The sequence below is a fragment of the Corticium candelabrum genome, chromosome 2 (assembly GCF_963422355.1).
Source record: "Corticium candelabrum chromosome 2, ooCorCand1.1, whole genome shotgun sequence".
Taxonomy (NCBI): domain Eukaryota; kingdom Metazoa; phylum Porifera; class Homoscleromorpha; order Homosclerophorida; family Plakinidae; genus Corticium; species Corticium candelabrum.
In genome coordinates, this window is record NC_085086.1 from 6,366,188 (window position 1) to 6,383,882 (window position 17,695).

General features: G+C 40.0%; 2 protein-coding genes across 6 annotated transcripts; one reads left to right on the forward strand and one right to left on the reverse strand.

Annotated features, from left to right (window-relative positions):
• The first annotated feature begins 366 nt into the window (after window positions 1–366).
• On the forward strand, window positions 367–7,220 carry LOC134198350 (ankyrin-3-like). Of its 5 annotated transcripts, none has more exons than XM_062667724.1 (10): window positions 367–440; window positions 734–899; window positions 980–1,033; window positions 1,492–1,590; window positions 2,669–2,862; window positions 2,923–3,002; window positions 4,717–4,766; window positions 4,838–5,018; window positions 6,630–6,684; window positions 6,746–7,220. In XM_062667724.1, the coding sequence occupies exons 2-10, from the start codon at window positions 759–761 to the stop codon at window positions 7,068–7,070; spliced, it is 1,179 nt and encodes a 392-aa protein (XP_062523708.1). In that variant the 5' UTR covers window positions 367–440; window positions 734–758; the 3' UTR covers window positions 7,071–7,220. The 5 variants fall into 5 exon arrangements, with proteins under 5 accessions (XP_062523708.1, XP_062523707.1, XP_062523709.1 ...); XM_062667723.1 differs by having other exon boundaries at window positions 734–878; window positions 938–1,033; XM_062667725.1 differs by having other exon boundaries at window positions 734–878.
• A 7,693-nt stretch (window positions 7,221–14,913) lies between these two features.
• LOC134176401 (52 kDa repressor of the inhibitor of the protein kinase-like) lies at window positions 14,914–17,436 on the reverse strand. Its single transcript, XM_062643071.1, has one exon. The coding sequence runs from the start codon at window positions 17,434–17,436 to the stop codon at window positions 14,914–14,916; it is 2,523 nt and encodes an 840-aa protein (XP_062499055.1).
• Between the last annotated feature and the right edge of the window lie 259 nt (window positions 17,437–17,695).

The window sequence follows — 17,695 nt, forward strand, 5'->3', positions numbered from 1 at the left end:
AGTTAGAACTAATTAATAAATTAATGATAAATTAATAGATCAACAAATTAATAATAAATTAATTTATTTGTTATTAATCTATAAATTAGTAACTAACCTATAATTAAAAAATCAATACATTAAAAGCAATGAATAAATTGATATTACTTCAATCAATAGTAATAAATAATGTATCAATAGAATTATGTACTTTCAATAACACGTTGAACACAGTAGCGTAGTAACGATCGAGACAGAAAAAAGCGTGAATTCCCACTGCTATAATAAATAAATATTTTAATTTAACAGACAATGAAAGTGACCCATTAATTAATAACAACGATGCCGCGTGTGTGCATCATATCCGGGATAATAACGTGAGGCATGCGCAAAAATAGATTGGCAGACGTCATTCATTTGGGAAAGTCCTTGAATCACAATTTCGTTGAGCCTTTTTTGCAGTAAGTAGATTCTTTTCGTAGCAATACTTTGTCTATTTCCGACTGCATGAGAGAAGGATGTGTATGATGATGATGTCGCTAGAGAACTAGAACGTAACTTGTAGATAACCTAGCTTAGTAAGTGGACTGTTGTGGTTTATCTGTACGACGACGTTGCTTTTTGGAGAATGCCGCGAGTGCTAGTGATGAGAGAAGGAAAGATGACGTCATAATGTTGGATGTTTTCTCACTTTTCCTTTCGTTTGCGAGTTAATTTGAGTGTTGGAATGTTAGAGTTTGCTTGTTTCCTATAGTTAAAAGTGTTTTTGGATATTGGAAATGTCTGCACGTAAAGAAATCAACAAACAACTTTATGATGCTGTGAAGAGAAACGAAGTGGAGACAGTCACTTGTTTGGTTAGAAGGGGAGCAGACGTTAATGCACGTGGTGGGACATTGGTGTGTGTTGTGAGTTCTAATGTGTGTATTGTATATAAAATGAAGTCACGTCAAAATAGAATTGGACTGTTCTGATACAAGCTTGTTTGAATGATAACAAGGAAATGGTTGAGCTGCTATTAAGAAGTGGATCAGACGTGAATAAGACTAACGATGTGAGTTGATTGATTGTGTGAGTGAAGAAAGTGTGATGTTTGTTGTTGTATGCGGTATGATAAGATATCAACTAGATCAACGTTTTTATCTCTAAGAAAGAGATGCAACTTCTTTTTGGCGTGAGTTGTGTTGATGCTCAGTCAAGAATTGTTTGTTCTGTATATACCAATCTGTTTGTATTTCTTGTTTTATTGTGTGTTGTAACTTTTCAATAAATATTAGGTGGAGATGTAATGTGATGTATGAGGTTGATCATTGTAATTATCAAAAGTAAAACAACTTGAAATATTATTTTGATCTAATTAGTTTTCATTACATTCAACTTGTCTGTTGGTGAAAACTATTTGCAGTAGTTATTATCTTATCAGGTTGACAGAATTTCTATTTTATTTTCTCTTACAGCATGTGTACATTGTGTTGGAGGAATTATGATAATAATACATTCTTCTGGATGTAGTGGGGAAAGACAGCTTTGATGTGGGCAGCAATCATAGGAAATGAAAATATTTTTGATTTACTCATCGAACATCATTCAGATGTATTGAAGAAGAGTAAAGTGAGTTTGAGTATTGAGAGTTTTAGTTGATATTTTGTTGTTTGTTGTAGTTCATGTATTGAAAAAATATAGAGATTTGTTTCAGCTCTGTTTCCCCGATTTTGTCTATAAATGTCTCTGTAATTTTTAATTTTAAATTATTTGACCTAATTTTTGTTATTATTGTGTTTTCATTTAACAGAGACATACCGACAGACTTACAAAACAACAGACAGATGAACAGACAACATTTCAGTTTTACTAAACTTAAGTCTACTTGTATCTACAACAGGATGCCTGCAATGATAAGGTAACTTGGCAGAAAGTGTTTTACAAAGTCCAGCAGTAGCCTCTCTACCCATTGGTCTGAGTATGCCGTGACCTCCAATAGTAAAGTATCCTTGGAGTGGCCCTTGAGACATTATACTCAGTTTAATTATCACATCGTCACGTGACGTACAATTAGTCTTGAGCACATATTCATGTAGTGTATATGAGGCATATTACACAGCAGTGCAATGATCTACTTCCGGTTATTTTCATACTCTCACTTATACATATCACTTCAATTGACCTTGGTATAAGTTACTTATTCTATGATTAGCGTGCTATATATACATTGTCTTAAAAAATAGTCCAGCAGCTGGCCTTCCCAAATTTGGAGGTCCAGCAACGTCTTTGAGTCTAGACAGAATATGAAGGGCAATCGACGAGAACATGAGATAGAGAGAGACTCCCAAGTATCTCTAGTTTCCACTTTTATCAAAACAATTCTATTTGAAATCTACTAAATAATATCAGGGAAATTCTAATTTATGATAATTACTTGCTTTCACGTCATCAAAATTTTTCTTTTGTATTTGGCAATATACAAAACGTGAAGAACATTAATAGGGTTTACATCATTGTCAACAAACATTAGGGTAATTACTAAGATTGTATGAATATTATGAGTTGGTAAATATCAAGTTTGTGTGTTTGTTATTGCTTATGATTGTTTTTTTTTGATTTTGATTGTCTGTTTGATTGAGTGTCAGTTGGGTCAATTCACTTAAACTTAATTTTTTCTTTATTTTAATTATCAATATCATTTATTTAGTCGGGAGTAACAGCTATTCATTATGCTGCATGGAACAATCACGTGACCATTATACAAAAACTATTGTCTCTTGGTGTGGCTGTTGATATCAATGATAATGATGGGTGTACACCACTGTGGCTTGCTACTCATGGTGGTCATGTTTCTTGTGTTGAATTTCTTCTAAACCATGGAGCAAGTCCTCACCATCAAAGGTGATACATTTAATATTTACCAGTCAACAATATTACTAACGTAATGTCATTGTATGACAGTCAGAATGGATCACCACTGGATGTTGCTAAGCAACGTGGTCATATTGATGTGGCACAGATGATGGAAGAAGCCATAAGATGTAAGGAAAATATCTTATGTGATACATTTAATTTAATTTGTTTATGTGAGGTCAAGGTATAGATTTCAATAGCTGTTTGTAGATTGGTTATGTAGCTGTTGCAGTTATTTAAATTAAGTATTTATTAATTATTTATTAATATGTAATTAATTAAATAAATAATTTTTAACTAGTGACTGTTTATTTGGTTTTCTTTATCTATCTTTCATAATGGTCTTTAGTTAACCTTCATTATTTAATGATATATAATTTACTAATTTTAATTAATTTCTAATTAGTGACTTTTGTTTGTTTTTGATGGTTTTTTCATTTATCAGTTTGATCTAGATATTGATTTTTGGGATTGATGTGTTTTAATTTTCTAATTCCATTTACTGGCCACGGTGTGTGTGTGTGTGTGTGTGTGTGTGTGTGTGTGTGTGTGTGTGTGTGTTTGTGTCTGTCTGTCTGTCTGTCTGTCTGACTGACTGTCTGTCAATGCATATATTTTTATGCATCAGCACTATTACAGTGTAATTCTTCAAACACCAGTTAGTCTATTTGATTGCCCGTCTCTTCCTCTCCTCCTTTCCTCTTCCCGTTCTCCCTGTTCCTCCCCTTCTATCTTCCCCTTCTCCGTCTCCTTCTCTCCCCTTTCCTTCCCCTTTCTCCTTTACCTATTTCTCCCTCTTCTCCCTTTTTACTTTCCTTTCTCCTTTTGCTTTCCCTCCTCTCCCCATCCCCTGTCTCTCTCCTCTTCCTTCTTTTCCCCTTTCTTCCTTATCACCTCTCTTTCTCTTCCCCACTTCCCTTTTCCCCCTTTCTCGCTGTGTGTGTGTGTGTATGTGTGTGTGTGTGTGTGTGTGTGTGTGTGTGTGTGTGTGTGTGTGTGTGTGTGTGTGTGTGTGTGTGTGTGTGTGTGTGTGTGTGTGTGTGTGTGTGTGTGTGTGTGTGTGTGTGTGTGTATGTCACTTTCATTGTTTGTGTGTGTGTGTGTGTATGTCACTTTCATTGTTTGTGTGTGTGTGTGTGTGTGTGTGTGTGTGTGTGTGTGTGTGTGTGTGTGTGTGTGTGTGTGTGTGTGTGTGTGTGTGTGTACGTCTCACTTTGGTTGTGTATGTGTCTGTCTGTCTGTTCGTCTGTCTGACTGTCTGTCTGTGTATATGTGTGTATGTTTTCGAGTACGTGAGTGGGTGGGTTGACAGGCGGGTGGGTGATGGCGTGCGTGGTTTGTGGGTGTGTGACTAGTTGGGTTCATGTGCATGTAGATGGGTATATCTTTGGGTGCATTGTGGGCGCATGTGGTGTGTGTGTGTGTGTGTGTGTGTGTGTGTGTGTGTGTGTGTGTGTGTGTGTGTGTGTGTTTGTGTGTGTGTGTGTGTGTGTGTGTGTGTGTGTGCTCGCGCACGTTGGTGTGTGTATGTGTGTGCGTGTGTGTGCGCGCGCATTGGTGTGTGTATGTGTGTGCGTGTGTGTGTGCGCGCGCATTGGTGTGTGTATGTGTGTGCGTGTGTGTGTACACGCGTGTACGTGCGTGCATGCGTGCGTGTGTGTGTCCTTAATCATAATTATCATTTTTAAGGCACATTACACTTCCATTTTTACTGTTATGTCGATCTTCCTTATTTCTGCAATTCTCAACACTAGTTGATATAAAAAAATTATTTTAGCTTAAACATGTTAACGAATACTTTACAAACCGTATTGTATTTGGTGAGTGATTGTGCTTTTATAGCAAATGATGACGAAGTGCGTGTGTGTGACGTTTACCATAAAGAACAGATGGTAATGTGTATGTATGTTTTATCATCACGTCTGTATTCTGGAGTTTTCAAGTATTTGTGGTGTTGATGTAGATAAGTCAACTAAAACAACAGAATGAGAAGTTGAAACAACAATTAAGGCAATCAGTGCATGCAAGTGAAATTATATTGATGAGAAGGGAGATGGAAAAGAAAGAGAAGGAAATAGAGGGTCTGATGTCCGCTCTTGCTACTGCTAGTAGAATAGCAAATGAGAGAATCCAACAGTCAAATGGTGAGTGTAGTGACTGAAACATGAGTGCTTCTTAATCAATAAGTTTTGTTGTCATGTACCTGCATGCATTTTCTATAGTTAAGTGCTGGATGATAGAGTAAGTTGAGTTCCTGATGTTATCAGTGTACTGCTGAGAATGCTGATTTCCAGGAGATTTTTCAAATATTTTGAAAACTTGATGTCTTCATTAGGGATAACAATCATCTGGATGTTTATCAATGGCCATAGTTCTAACCATGTTTTCAGCACAACGTTGCGGCAGGGCGGGGCTTCTAAAAGAGGCGTGGTCTTTTGTAAAGCTGGATTTACAATATGAAAACGCTTGAGCGTCGCGTCGCGTCACTTCGCGTAGTACAAATTCAAATTGTAAATGGTCTACGCGACGCGACGTTTGACGGACGCGACGCGTTCAAATAGAATCGAGTTCTATTTGAGCGTCGAACCGGAAGCTGTACACGTCGCGTCGGAAGTAGCACCTTGATTTCGACCAATCACAGCCAACGCTAGATGAACGTGTGGCTTCCGTGGGCAAAGATTATCGATTTGGGCGCTGTACTCGACGTTGAGCGGTCTATAGATTGTGTAGGGAGCTGTCCTTGCTTGTGGATGATCAACTGCGAGACGTACGAAGACCTGCGTGCATGGGAGAACGCCTAGAAATTGATTTAGAGCAAGCTGGGGGTTCCGGCAGAGTTCTGCTAGTAGAAAATCGAAGCGCGAGTGGTCAGTTCAATAATTCAGGCAGCGACGTCTACGGCGCGCTGAAATCGTATTGTGAATGGTACGACGCGTGTGACGCGATACGTGCCACTCCCACGCAAGACAACGTGACAGGACGCACGCGACGCGACACTCAAGCGTTCCCATATCGTAAATCTAGCTCAAGGCGTATTGTTTTTCACTTGGCTAGGGTTTGTCGAAAGAGTATTCCTGGTGATTTTTTGTGACTTCCTCTGCGTATTAATCATGCAACCTAGTCAGAATAACTTGTCTGCTTTAAGATGATCTTTGCGAAAAGAGAATTTGCTGTTTTCGTATTAACAGTTTGTAAAGGACAAGTATGTTTGTATAGAAATGCCTCATCCTCATTCGATTATGATGCTTCCCATTTAGCTTGTCATAAGATCTGTTATAGAGAGCACACAGTAAATAGCACGCCTGCTTGGGCAATAATTAGCACTATCTGTAAAAGGTCAAAGTAAGAATGAGTAGTGCAAACTTGTGTTTCCTATCCTTGTATTAGTGAACACAGCTACAAATTCCAACTGGATTGTGTTGTTCACATGGCGTGACAGTCAACCCCAAAGCGTGGCGGGCATCTCATCTTGAGAAGTATAGCATTGCGGCTGGTCACCCCTCAGTATGCCTGGCTAGAACTCTGATATCTATTTATACTAGTGACTGTGTCATTCACTCTTTACAGTCATAGACTTTAACTTAGTTGTCTGAATAGCACAGAATCTTGTCATCATCACTTTCATATCTATTGCAAAAGTGTTTCGTTTAGTGTTGACGTCACTAATATTGTATAGTAAACATGACCTATGTATCATGATTGTTAGTTTAGAGTATATACATGAAGGTACTTTTTTGTGATATTTCTATTTATAGCAGCAGCTGGACACGATGCTTCTTTGTCTCAAGTCTCTCTTCTTGCCTCCCAATTGTAAGTCTATACCCAACCAATAATTGTGTGTTGTATTTAATATGTGATGATAATATTATAGAAGACAAACTGCCAGACTTGGTCAACGTGGAGGTTTTTTCCGAAGTTTCTCAGACGTTCCAGTCTTTGTTTTGCACGAGGTCAGTCAATTGGCTGCTCAGAGACCATCTGCATTGGGTGACTATTTGGGAGTTACCGAAGTAGACCTCAGCACGATGCCAACCACTGACATTCCATCTGAAAAAGTTCGGAATATGATCGTCTGCTGGATTAACAAACAAGGTGAAGACGCAACACTGGACAAGTTGTTGCAGGTGATGCAGTTTATTGGACTGTTGGGTGCCCTCAAGTCGAGACTCGCTCAGACAGTGGAGGATGTTTTGTGAAGGACGTGTTGATATTAATTGTTTGTAATGTAGCATCTCTTGTGTGTATGATGTGAGTCAACCTTGTTTGGTTTTCTATTATTTTTAGATATATAGTTAGTATTAAAACTGTTTTTACCTAATTATCACGTATTGCAATACATTATGTTTCTTTCTCTGTTAACACGTGGCTGAGCACGTGTACTTCTATGCAATCTATATCCGTGATGTCTGCTCACTTTGACCATAGATACTAGAGCGGGGGAAAGGGATTGGAAACTCCTAATAGATGACGTCATCGTGCAATACAAATCGATCCTGGTCGGCGGTTGCCTTTGATGCTCATGCGCGTTACGTCATTCTGCGCGCAAAAATGTGAAAGCTTACGTTTACAGCAAGTTGCAACAGACTAGCCCAGGTCAGTTTTCACCCAGTGCCATTCGTACAGCGATGAAACGGACAACTTCGGTATCTCTCGTTGTTCGCTGTCTTTCAGAGTTACTGGCAAACGTGTGAGCACTCACTAGTGAAGGAAGCCAGTGAAGGTACCCATATCAATGCTATCATAATCTAGGGAGACGGAAGAAATACACAAAGAAACGATGAATGGGTCTTGTTTCGGTACTGAAATGGCGGCGAGAAAAGCTGACGTCGTCTAGTTCGTGTACCTCTAGCAGTGGGCTACGGGCTCACATAACCGGGGAGAGCGCATGAACTAAGCAGGCGGTATTACGCAGTGGAATCAGGTATAATAGACACTGAGAAAGGTACGTAGTTCAGTACACTAGTATTCTAAAGAAGAAAAGGTCATATTTTCTGCTTTGCACTTTGTGTACCTTCAGCACGACCTTGATAGTTCACAAGTAGTAATAGGTTCCAAATTCTGTTTTGGGTGCCTTTCAAGAGTGGAAATGGGTACTTGAGAGGCTGAGGACATTGAATTGAACTAATTTAATGAAGATTTCTATCGGGTATTGTGCAAGTGCAACCATAGCTATATTAGTATTAGAATGTACAGCAAGTATGGTTCCACGTTGGAGAAATATGTTCCAATATGTTAGATGGGACGAAAGATGTATCTGACTTCCAAAAAGAACAGGGAGAGAAGGAAGTCTGCTGCCAGGGAGAAACTTGAAGTCGAATCGTGCAAGTCTAGCCTTGACAAGGTTTGATAGTATTGTCCTAGCTTTTCCATTGATGGTATCAACAGTATCCAATATAATGTGACTAATATTGGCTTAATTACAGGATACTCAGACACCTCTGAATCAAAGCATAACCTGTGTAACTCAAACAGAGGTATAAGACTGGATTGTAATTGTAGTTATTGTACTGAAGTGTGACAGGAACACTGTGTTTTCTCATAGTGTGAGGATGTCTCCATTGTTGAGAATCGATCTTTCCAAACTTCTGGCCCACTTGATTTTGATGACATAATGAGTTTATTAGCTTTAGCAAAAGGATGGTTCACTGTCTCTACAAATGCAGAGTCTCTTTGCTGTGTTATTGTTTACATTGTTGCCAACTCAACACTTCAGCCTGCTGAAGCAGATGTTACATTGAAGATTTTGGACGACCATTCCTGGGTTGTTTTCATTCGTGGACGAAGAGCGAGTGAAAGAGGTCGTACCCAGTTGTCATCACCCCTGGTTGTCACAGATGGTGCTTCTATTAGAACCATTATAGATAATTTGGAGAGGTCTCAGATTTGCATCGGCAATCCTGATGAATGTTGGCATCCTCTATCACAAAAAAGGAAGGACAGTTCAAGAAATCTGGAGATGATGAAGTCATTGCATTTATGAACCAGAAAAAGGTCGCGTTCAAAGGATAGTGTTTTTACTAGAACCATTCGTCACGTCAGTTCTGACATGGTGGCATGTGGCAAGAACGGTCGATGTCGATGTAGAACATGTAGGCAGTATAGAGCAACACTTAGAGCAATGAATCATCACGAAAAGAAACTGTTGGTGCAAACAAAGAGGGCTGTTGTAACTCGAACAAACAATCGTTATATGACAACACCAGAGAGAGCGATGAAATTGAAGTCTTACAAAATTCTGTCAAATCAGTCATGCAAAGGATGGCTAGAATAAAGTCAATTTTAGTTGCAAATGTAGAGATGAATGGTATGGAGCTAGATTCCGAAACACACAATGACCTACTACAGATAATGAAAGAAGGGCCATCTGAAATTGCTTCAAAATTTCCCAAGAACTCTTTCCGTCAGATATTTTGGAAACAGCAGATGAAAGCTGCATTATTAAAAAAATCCAAAGCAGATGAAATGGCATCCATTGATGGTCAGATGGTGCCTGTCTGTCAAGCAAACGTCATCCACTGCCTATGACACACTTTATAATTCTGGTCTGGTCACACTTTCATCCAAACAAACACTGAGATATTACACCCACACTTGTGTCGTGTCCTCTGGATTTTGTAACAGCATAGATGATAGGCTTATTCAAGATGCCAGTTTTGATGGTGTTGCTGACTGGCAAGAGCACGTTGTGTTGATTTTTGATGAGATGCACATTAAGGAAGATTTGGTGTTCAACAAAACAACAGGACTACTGAAAGGTTTCATCATTGTTTGTGATATATATCAACAGTCATCTGATGAAATTTGAACAGTTATTGGCAACCAAGAAATCATTGCCAGCTCTTGCAAATTCAATGCTCATGCTAATGGTGAGAGGAATATTTACATCCTTGAGATTTCCGTATGTACAGTTTTCTTGCAAGACTCTTTCTGGTGATACCTTATATCTTATTGTTTAGGAAGCTATTCAACGACTGAAACTACTTTGATGTAAGGTGCTGGTAATAAGGTAATAGTAATATTAGCTTCTTTCGTATTCATTCAACAAAGAATTCTTCAGAGGCTCAGGAGCAGCTAGCTTATAGAACTAGAAACCCTTTTAGCTGTGATCGTGAGCGCACATTTCTCTGGTTTGTGTCTGATGCTTCCCATTTAATGAAGACGACACGAAACTGTTGGGCTAGCCCTAAGCGAAGTCTCTGGGTTGGTTACAGCATATTGTATGACAGATATTGCACCTCTGCTATCAGTGTTTGGGTTTAGAATTGTGGTAAAGATATAAGTTGGAATCATCTTCGACGACTGTACTACCAAGATTCTGGGACACAGAGATGTACTGGAGGGTTGAGTCTTGTCCCTAAGCTGAAGTTTGAGCACTTCAAGTTATCCTCGTTTTCTAAAATGAGAGTGGACGTAGCAGTTCAGGTAAGAATTTATGTACGTCTTTTTTCCTGCAGTAGAAATCATTGCGACTGCTTTTACCTCTTTCCTCTGGACAGGAATATACTGGATGTATCATACACATTTTTATGTGTGTCTACAGGTACTGAGTGAGTCAGAGTGTCATGCTCTGCTGGAGATCGGTGGAGACGCTTTTTAGGGAACAGCAACATTTTGTCAAATTATGGATCGATTCTATGACTGCCTGAATGTTACCAATTATTCAGAGTGCTACAAATAATTGAAGCCCCACAGAATGCTTTATCGGTCTGTCAATGAGTTTCGTTTCAAGGTAATATTTATGGCACTTATTGATGATATGGTAAACTAAAGTGACTTCACTTACTATACAAGCTATACATACATATAAAACACATGTCAATATACATTTTTACTTGTATATTTTATTTACTATAATATATATATATATATATATATATATATATATATGTTCATACCTATATTTTCTTTTGTATTTTTATTTAATATAATATATACACACAAACATATATACAATTTTTATTTAATACATTATATATAGATTGTTAATAGATAGAGTACAACTTAAATACAGAGTCTTGTTTTCACAGTGGTTGAGGATTGGTCTGCCTCAGTAAAAAAGACCATGCTGTTGAGTAGAGAGACTCTAAAAGGGATCAAGATAACTGGTAAAACCTTCAGTTGTCAAATTACTTCATATGTAGAATATTCTGATCAATATTTAGTGAAATTATTCTGTGAAATGGAACAGTATTTACTGAGCATTTCAGAAGTAAACAGCCTGCTATCCAATCGAATCTGTTGCCAAGATATACTTGAACAAATTTTTGGCAAACAACGTCAGCAGAGAGGAACCGATCACAACCCGAATGTAGAGTAGTTTGAGTACAACACGTCTTCTATTGGAGTAATGAGCTCAGTGGCCATTGCCCCTGTCCATGGAAACACTGGGAGATTTTCGAGAAGAAGGAGACCAGGTGATCTGGCTGTAGACAAAGAGAAAACTCCATTGCATAAGCGGCCAAGGCTATTTGCAAAAGCATTGTTCTAAGGGCACTGTGAGATTTCAGCAACAAAGTACATAAGATTTCAAAGTTTACGAAGAGGCTTAGCTTCTGAAGTACCTACTGCATGAGCTTGTTTTTACTGTTCCATAAATGATCTCACGAATGAAAATCCACGTATTGTAATTCATAAGTCTACAATCATTCTAAGTAGCTGATGACTACCATCATCATCAAGATCTGAAGACAACTGGGACCAATAGAACTGAACGTCATCTGATCCCACAACTGCCTCTCTGACTTCAACAACCGGAACATAACGACGATGAAGTGTCAATCGCTGACAAATTGTATAGCTTATGAAGATTGAGTTTAAGCTGCTCAAACAGGAGATTGGACAGATCACTGACTGTAAACAGACCTCCACGGTTTACTCGATCCACCGAGTGTCTAGTGAAGGTGAGGAAATCTTCACAATCCGTCTGATCCTCACAAATCCCCCAGAGGCACAGAATAAACTCCTGTTTTTGGTGATGGGAAGATGGTTTTAGCTTCTTTCTTAGTGACACGGGAATGTAACCTGCCATGTATCGTATCATGCACCTTTTGCTCCTCTGTTGACGTAGCCAATTGCTCAGACTGATAAGTCAACGACGTAACCTCAACAGGGTAATGGACTTTTATGAGGTGCTCCATGATAGCAGTGACCAACATTTGACAAAGCATCGAATCACCTGAACACACCCCAGTTGATTGCGACTTCCACAGTGTCGTCAAGTCACTGGAGACACGAACCGCATGGAAGTTGCGCCAAATTCTCTCCTTCCACGATCTCCTGGGCTTCTTTCCCACGTCCTTCAAACACGGAAGCAGCAACCGCAACAGTGACTTAGCGAAGCTCTCGAACGCTTGCCTGTTCTGAGCACTCCAAACTAGTAGCGATTCTGCTAAAACGTAAACACTCCTACTTCTTTCACTCAGGAAATGGTCTACCTTAGTCAACACAACTGCCACAGCGTCGCGTAGGACCTCAGAATCATTGCAAGGGACAGCCACCATATATGCCGTCATGACGTCACGTGTAACGCGCACGGTCTGGGAAGTAGGCGGGCGTTGCCAATCCCTTTCTCCTGCTCTAGTATCTATGCTTTGACCAAACTCTTAAAATATTGTGCTCTCCATGCCTTCACGAGAATACAGTGTTGCATGTTTTAATATTTAAATAATAAATTAATTAACCGTCCCTATGACGACAGCGAGGCAGTAACAGGAACAGCTATCTCAAACTGTATCAACCCACACTAGACATCTAAAAAGTACCTTGTCTTCAGTTGATTTCTGTTCGACCGTCTTCTGAGTAATCACCAAACAGTCTACGGCAGTCCTACAGCAATCTAGCTGAATCAAAATGCATGAGTTACATGAACAATGTGAGAGACTGCGAGAGCTTAAAGTTATTGGATCACTTTACAATAACATTAATATCAATAAATTATATACATAATTATTAAAATTTAGATATTTGCACGTCCAGTCTGTAGTAAAATTAATCCATAAATTAATTAAAGTAAACTAAATAAAGAAAGTATAACAAAGTATAATGTGCTTAATTAGCGACAATAACCAATTACTAAACATTTAGTTAATTAATTAACACAGAACTTATGCGACTGTCTATTATGCACATTCTCGAGGCTAGTTGTGATGTTCTAAATTCTAGTGTTTTTGAGGTCTTTTTCGGTTAATTTTCCAGCACTCAACTTCTTGTAGCCAAAATCCTTGAGCAGACACCTGTCCTTTTTGACTTTTGCACGGTTTCGTCTGACCGACTTCTCCTTTTATATTTGGTTGATTATTTAGTTAGTTTATTCTGAGAGGGACTCTCTCACACGTCTAGCTATAGACAAGGATATCAGGATAACTCTAGGATAATTCAAAGATATAATGAAGGAACAATATGTAGAAGTACAAACTGTTGCATGGTACACAGCTTGAATGTATTTAGTCGAGTCATGACAGAATCCTGTAACGTGTTAATAAGTAATTTGCATAATAGATTTGGTCAAGTGCTACGCGATTGCCTCGCATGCAGTCGAGCTGGTCTACAGTCACGTAACTGGCCTCTACTTTTCTAGGTGTTTATCACATCTCGAGTAAAAATTTATTTTCACTATTACTTATTAATTGGCTAAATACAAAAATTGTCAAAGCAAAAGCAAAACACAAACAAACAAATAATCAAACATACAAGCAAGAAAACAAACAAACAAATAAAAAAATTAGTAGTAATATACATTTCGATCCTTGCTGGTGCTTAAATGGATGTTTAGCTGCTACCTTAACTACTTTAATAATATTTTAGAACTCGACTGCTTTCTTCCCAAAAATTATTTCAACGAAAGGTAGTTTAAATGTTCAGCTGAATAATTCTTCGGAGTTGAATTTGATCTTTTCTACAATTGAGACAATCGGTGTTCTATATCAGTCGCCTGGGCTGCACACTAAACAATGTGTTTACTTATTTTATATATTCTTTATTCATTAGCTAAAGTGTAGAGCCAAACACTGCGAACTCCGCCATGTGACTATCCGGGTACAAGTTATATACGGGCTATTGTTTCCTTGCTCAAAATGGCGCTGCCCACATTACGATCTTCGGGCAGCAAATTTGGTCATTCTGGGGTTGTGTCATACTATTTTGGTTTCGGGTTGAAATACCTGTAAGTATTTAGATATATTCCCTAGTTCCGCAAGGAGACAATCTAGGTAGTCGCTTGCAGTGTCGCACTGGTTGGAGGGGTGGGCAACTGGCGCTATGGCGCTCAAAGTGAGCGCCACGGAAAATCAAGTGAGCGCCAAGCGAGCGCCAGATTGTTTTTGCAGACAGACAGGCAGACACGCACCGTCACGTCGCTTGCACACACACGCACACAACAAACGTCCTTAATTGCATTGTCTATACCTTTATCTATAAAGCACACTTGTACGGAAATTCAGCAACAGATCTGGTGTCTAGCGCTAGTGCCATTAGAGCATTTAGTGTCTGATCGGCTAAGGAGGTGCGGTATTCGTTTTTACGTAGTTCATAACACTAAAACCTCTTTCACACGCTACCGAGTCTGGTGATACTGTTAGCAGTAGCAACGCCAATCTAGCAAGCTCGCTGAATTCTTCTTGCTGGACGAGGGTGACGAAAAATCGTGTAATGTCTCTGTCGCACGTGTCAGTAAATAGAAAGTCAAGAGAACCGTCAAATAGATATGACTTGCAGTGGCGTAGCCAGGATTTTTTTCTTACCGAGGCAAATTGATATTAATATTAATTTTTTTATTAATATTAATTCCTTATTGATATGCACTACCTAAGGCTATTGCTGTCATATTGATCAGGGGCGTACGCAGGATTTCTCTAGAGGGGGTTCGTAACTTCAGGGGCGTACGCAGGAATTATCCAAGGGGGGTTCACAACTTGATTACAACTGTTCTATTTTTGGCAGTCAAACACACCATGACCTTCTTTAATCTTAGCAATACGTGCTGTGAGACTAGCTGTTACTTGGGTAAATGAAACTATTAGAAAGCAAATAACTTGCTCAACATCAAGAGTTATCAAACAGCATACTAGGTGCTTCAATTCTACGTGGATGTTTCTGCATAAACAGTTTGCAGACGTGGTTAATATCAACAGGTGTAGCGTAGTTGACGTGGATGAGAGCTGCAGCAGCAAGACGGTCTTCACTCTGAGTGCTGCGCAGGTAGGTGTTGAGCCGTCGCAGAGCAGAACCGGATCGCTCACAGGAACAAGTGCTTAGAGGCAGTGTTGCAAAAAGCTGCATAAGGACACGCAGGTTTGGCATTGTGCAGACACCAGGAGCCAGGCAGTCTTTCAGAGATTGGGAACGAGACTGCGGAGGAATGTTGAGCCATTTTCTCTTCCAACGAACAAATTCCTCATCAACAATGTCAGGGTTCGGCAAGTCAGCACTGTAGAATATTACAGCCTCTTCAATGTCCTGAAAAGATGATGTTTCACTGATAGAAGACGGCAGGAGTGATTGTAGTCTAGCAACTTTCTGCACATGCTTTGCAAATCGGGCTTTCAAGTCTGCAAGCAAATGATCTAAAAAGGGCAGGAGAACTGTAACTTTAAAGTACTGCTTGGGATCAGAGCATTGATAATTAGAACGATGCTGCTGCCGTTGGCAAGTTCTGGGCACAACTGGAGCAATATCAGACTTAGCAGCAAGGCAGCAACTGTGGTTGTAAATTCTGTCTGAAAATGCAGTCAGTTCATCTGCGTTGAAACGTATGCTAAGAAGCTCTTTCTGACAATCTTCTATCATCATCAAGCCAGAGTAGAGATCTTGAGAAACTCCCTGCAACCTTTTAATGGGTTCTCGAACGTACGAGAGCGTACGGTGCAAAACAACCATTGCATAAATAAAAGAGAAGGATTCCAAGGACTTTAAATGCGCAACCGCATCCTTCTTGTCATCAGCAGAGAATCCGTCACTAAACATGGCGTAGTGTCTACTCCCATAAATTATTACTTCGCACAGCTCTACTAGGTATGGATGACACTGCATGAAGCGCTGCCACCCATCAATATTCTCCACCCATCTGGTTATACAAACATTAAGCAGAGGAGAGCCATGTGCTGCTCCAGCTTGCTGTTGCCTTTCACATACTTGCTTTAGTAGACCTTCCCTCTTTGGTGATGCTCTAATCCAAAGAGTGATGGCCTTGATGACAGGAATACAATTTCGGACGCATGGCTCTGCACAGGCTTGTGCTATTACAAGGTTGAGGGAATGACCGGAACAGTGAGTGTATACTGCCTTTGGCTGCTTGTCTAGAATTCTTCTCTGAACACCTGACTTCTCTCCACTCATTGTTGACGCTCCATCATAACCCTGTCCACGGAGATCCTCAAGTGAAAGACCAAGGTTTGTCAGAAGTCCAGTGATAGCCTGTTCAATATCAACAGCACGAACTCGTACCATTTTTACGAATGAAACAAATTCTTCTCGTATCTCACCAGACGCATCTACAAACCTCAGGCAAACAGCCAAGTGTTCCACATTGTGACTGGAAATTTCATCTGCCAACACAGCATAAAACTTGGCCTCTTTCACTTCCTCAACAATTTTTGCGCGAATAATGTCAAAACCGATAATACCCATTATATCATTCTGTGACCTTGGTGACAGGTATGTACCATTCCGTGCCAAGGGCTGTTCCAGGTGCTTCTTCAAGACTGCATCATTAGCAGCTTGGTTCTTAAGCAATGCCAAGAAATTTCCAGGATTACTGCTGGATGAAATCCCTTCTCGGTGTCCACGCAGTGCTAATCCTTGTTTCGTCAAATACAGTATGGCACGAACTATCTGTTGCAAAATATGCTTATTTGTGGTCAAGCGATCTTGCAGTACCGTGCGTACCATAACATCAAGTCTAGAATCAGGGTTATCTACAACTGCTCTGAATGTATCTGCTTCGTCCATGCAGTGAGCATGATACGTGTGTTTTGCATGAGCTGCCAGCGACTCGCTCAGCTTCACCCAGTTGCGAAAAGGCACGTTTACAAAGAGGCCTTTGTCAGCACGAGTCTTCTCTGAACACAACAGAGCGCATGGTGCACAATACACAGCATCATTGGCTGGGCTGTAGACTAGCCACGAGTATTTAGTAAGCCAATCCGTGTTAAACTTGCGGTTACAGCCATACGAACGAGTAGAAGGCAGTACGGTAGGCGGCGAAGTATGCCTAAAGAGTAATTTGTACTTCTCACCTCCGGAAAGCGCTGAAACGGCTGTGGACACTTCTTTGACTGACATTCCAATCTTGATAGTGAGACCTACGTCAAATGGGCGACCAACGAAATCCGTGCACGTCGTGGCATTCTCCCTCACCGTGTCTTGGACCTGAGTGTCTAGATTTGACGTCGGGTGGCTGTTGCTTTCCTCAGTCAACACAGAGCAAAGCCGTGGCCGTCGGTTCGGTGGCTGGCAGTCCTCACGATCATTATGTTGCTCACCGCCCGCATCGAGTCGACCAGCTTCGCTTGATGGCCTTTTATGAGCCGCACGGAAGAACGCTGCAATGCTCTGTTGATGCGCCATTTTAGCTTGTCCTCGGAGAACCGTAATCAACACCGTGCAAGCGCATGAGTTACATAAACTTTATCTCGGCCTTGTAGATCCAGTAATAGGCGCGCCGAAAAGTTAAGTGCTGTACTACTTTATAGATTTATATTATTTTTTACAGATAATTTCAATGTATCCAAAATCGGGAGTCTCGTTGTGTCTTCTGCTGTCCCCATATGTAATGGTGCTGTGTAGTTGCGCTCATGCGGCATTGCCTAATTCGAATTCCGCCATT

What these genes read in the sequence shown, in the direction of transcription:
- LOC134198350 (XM_062667723.1), top strand. Translation starts at nt 759, where the DNA reads ATGTCTGCACGTAAAGAAATCAACAAACAACTTTATGATGCTGTGAAG. An exon ending in ACGTGAATAAGACTAACGAT is followed by an intron (nt 1,034 to 1,491) that starts GTGAGTTGATTG and finishes TTCTGGATGTAG; the next exon opens with TGGGGAAAGACAGCTTTGAT. An exon ending in GCAAGTCCTCACCATCAAAG is followed by an intron (nt 2,863 to 2,922) that starts GTGATACATTTA and finishes ATTGTATGACAG; the next exon opens with TCAGAATGGATCACCACTGG.
- LOC134176401 (XM_062643071.1), bottom strand. Translation starts at nt 17,436, where the DNA reads ATGGCGCATCAACAGAGCATTGCAGCGTTCTTCCGTGCGGCTCATAAA.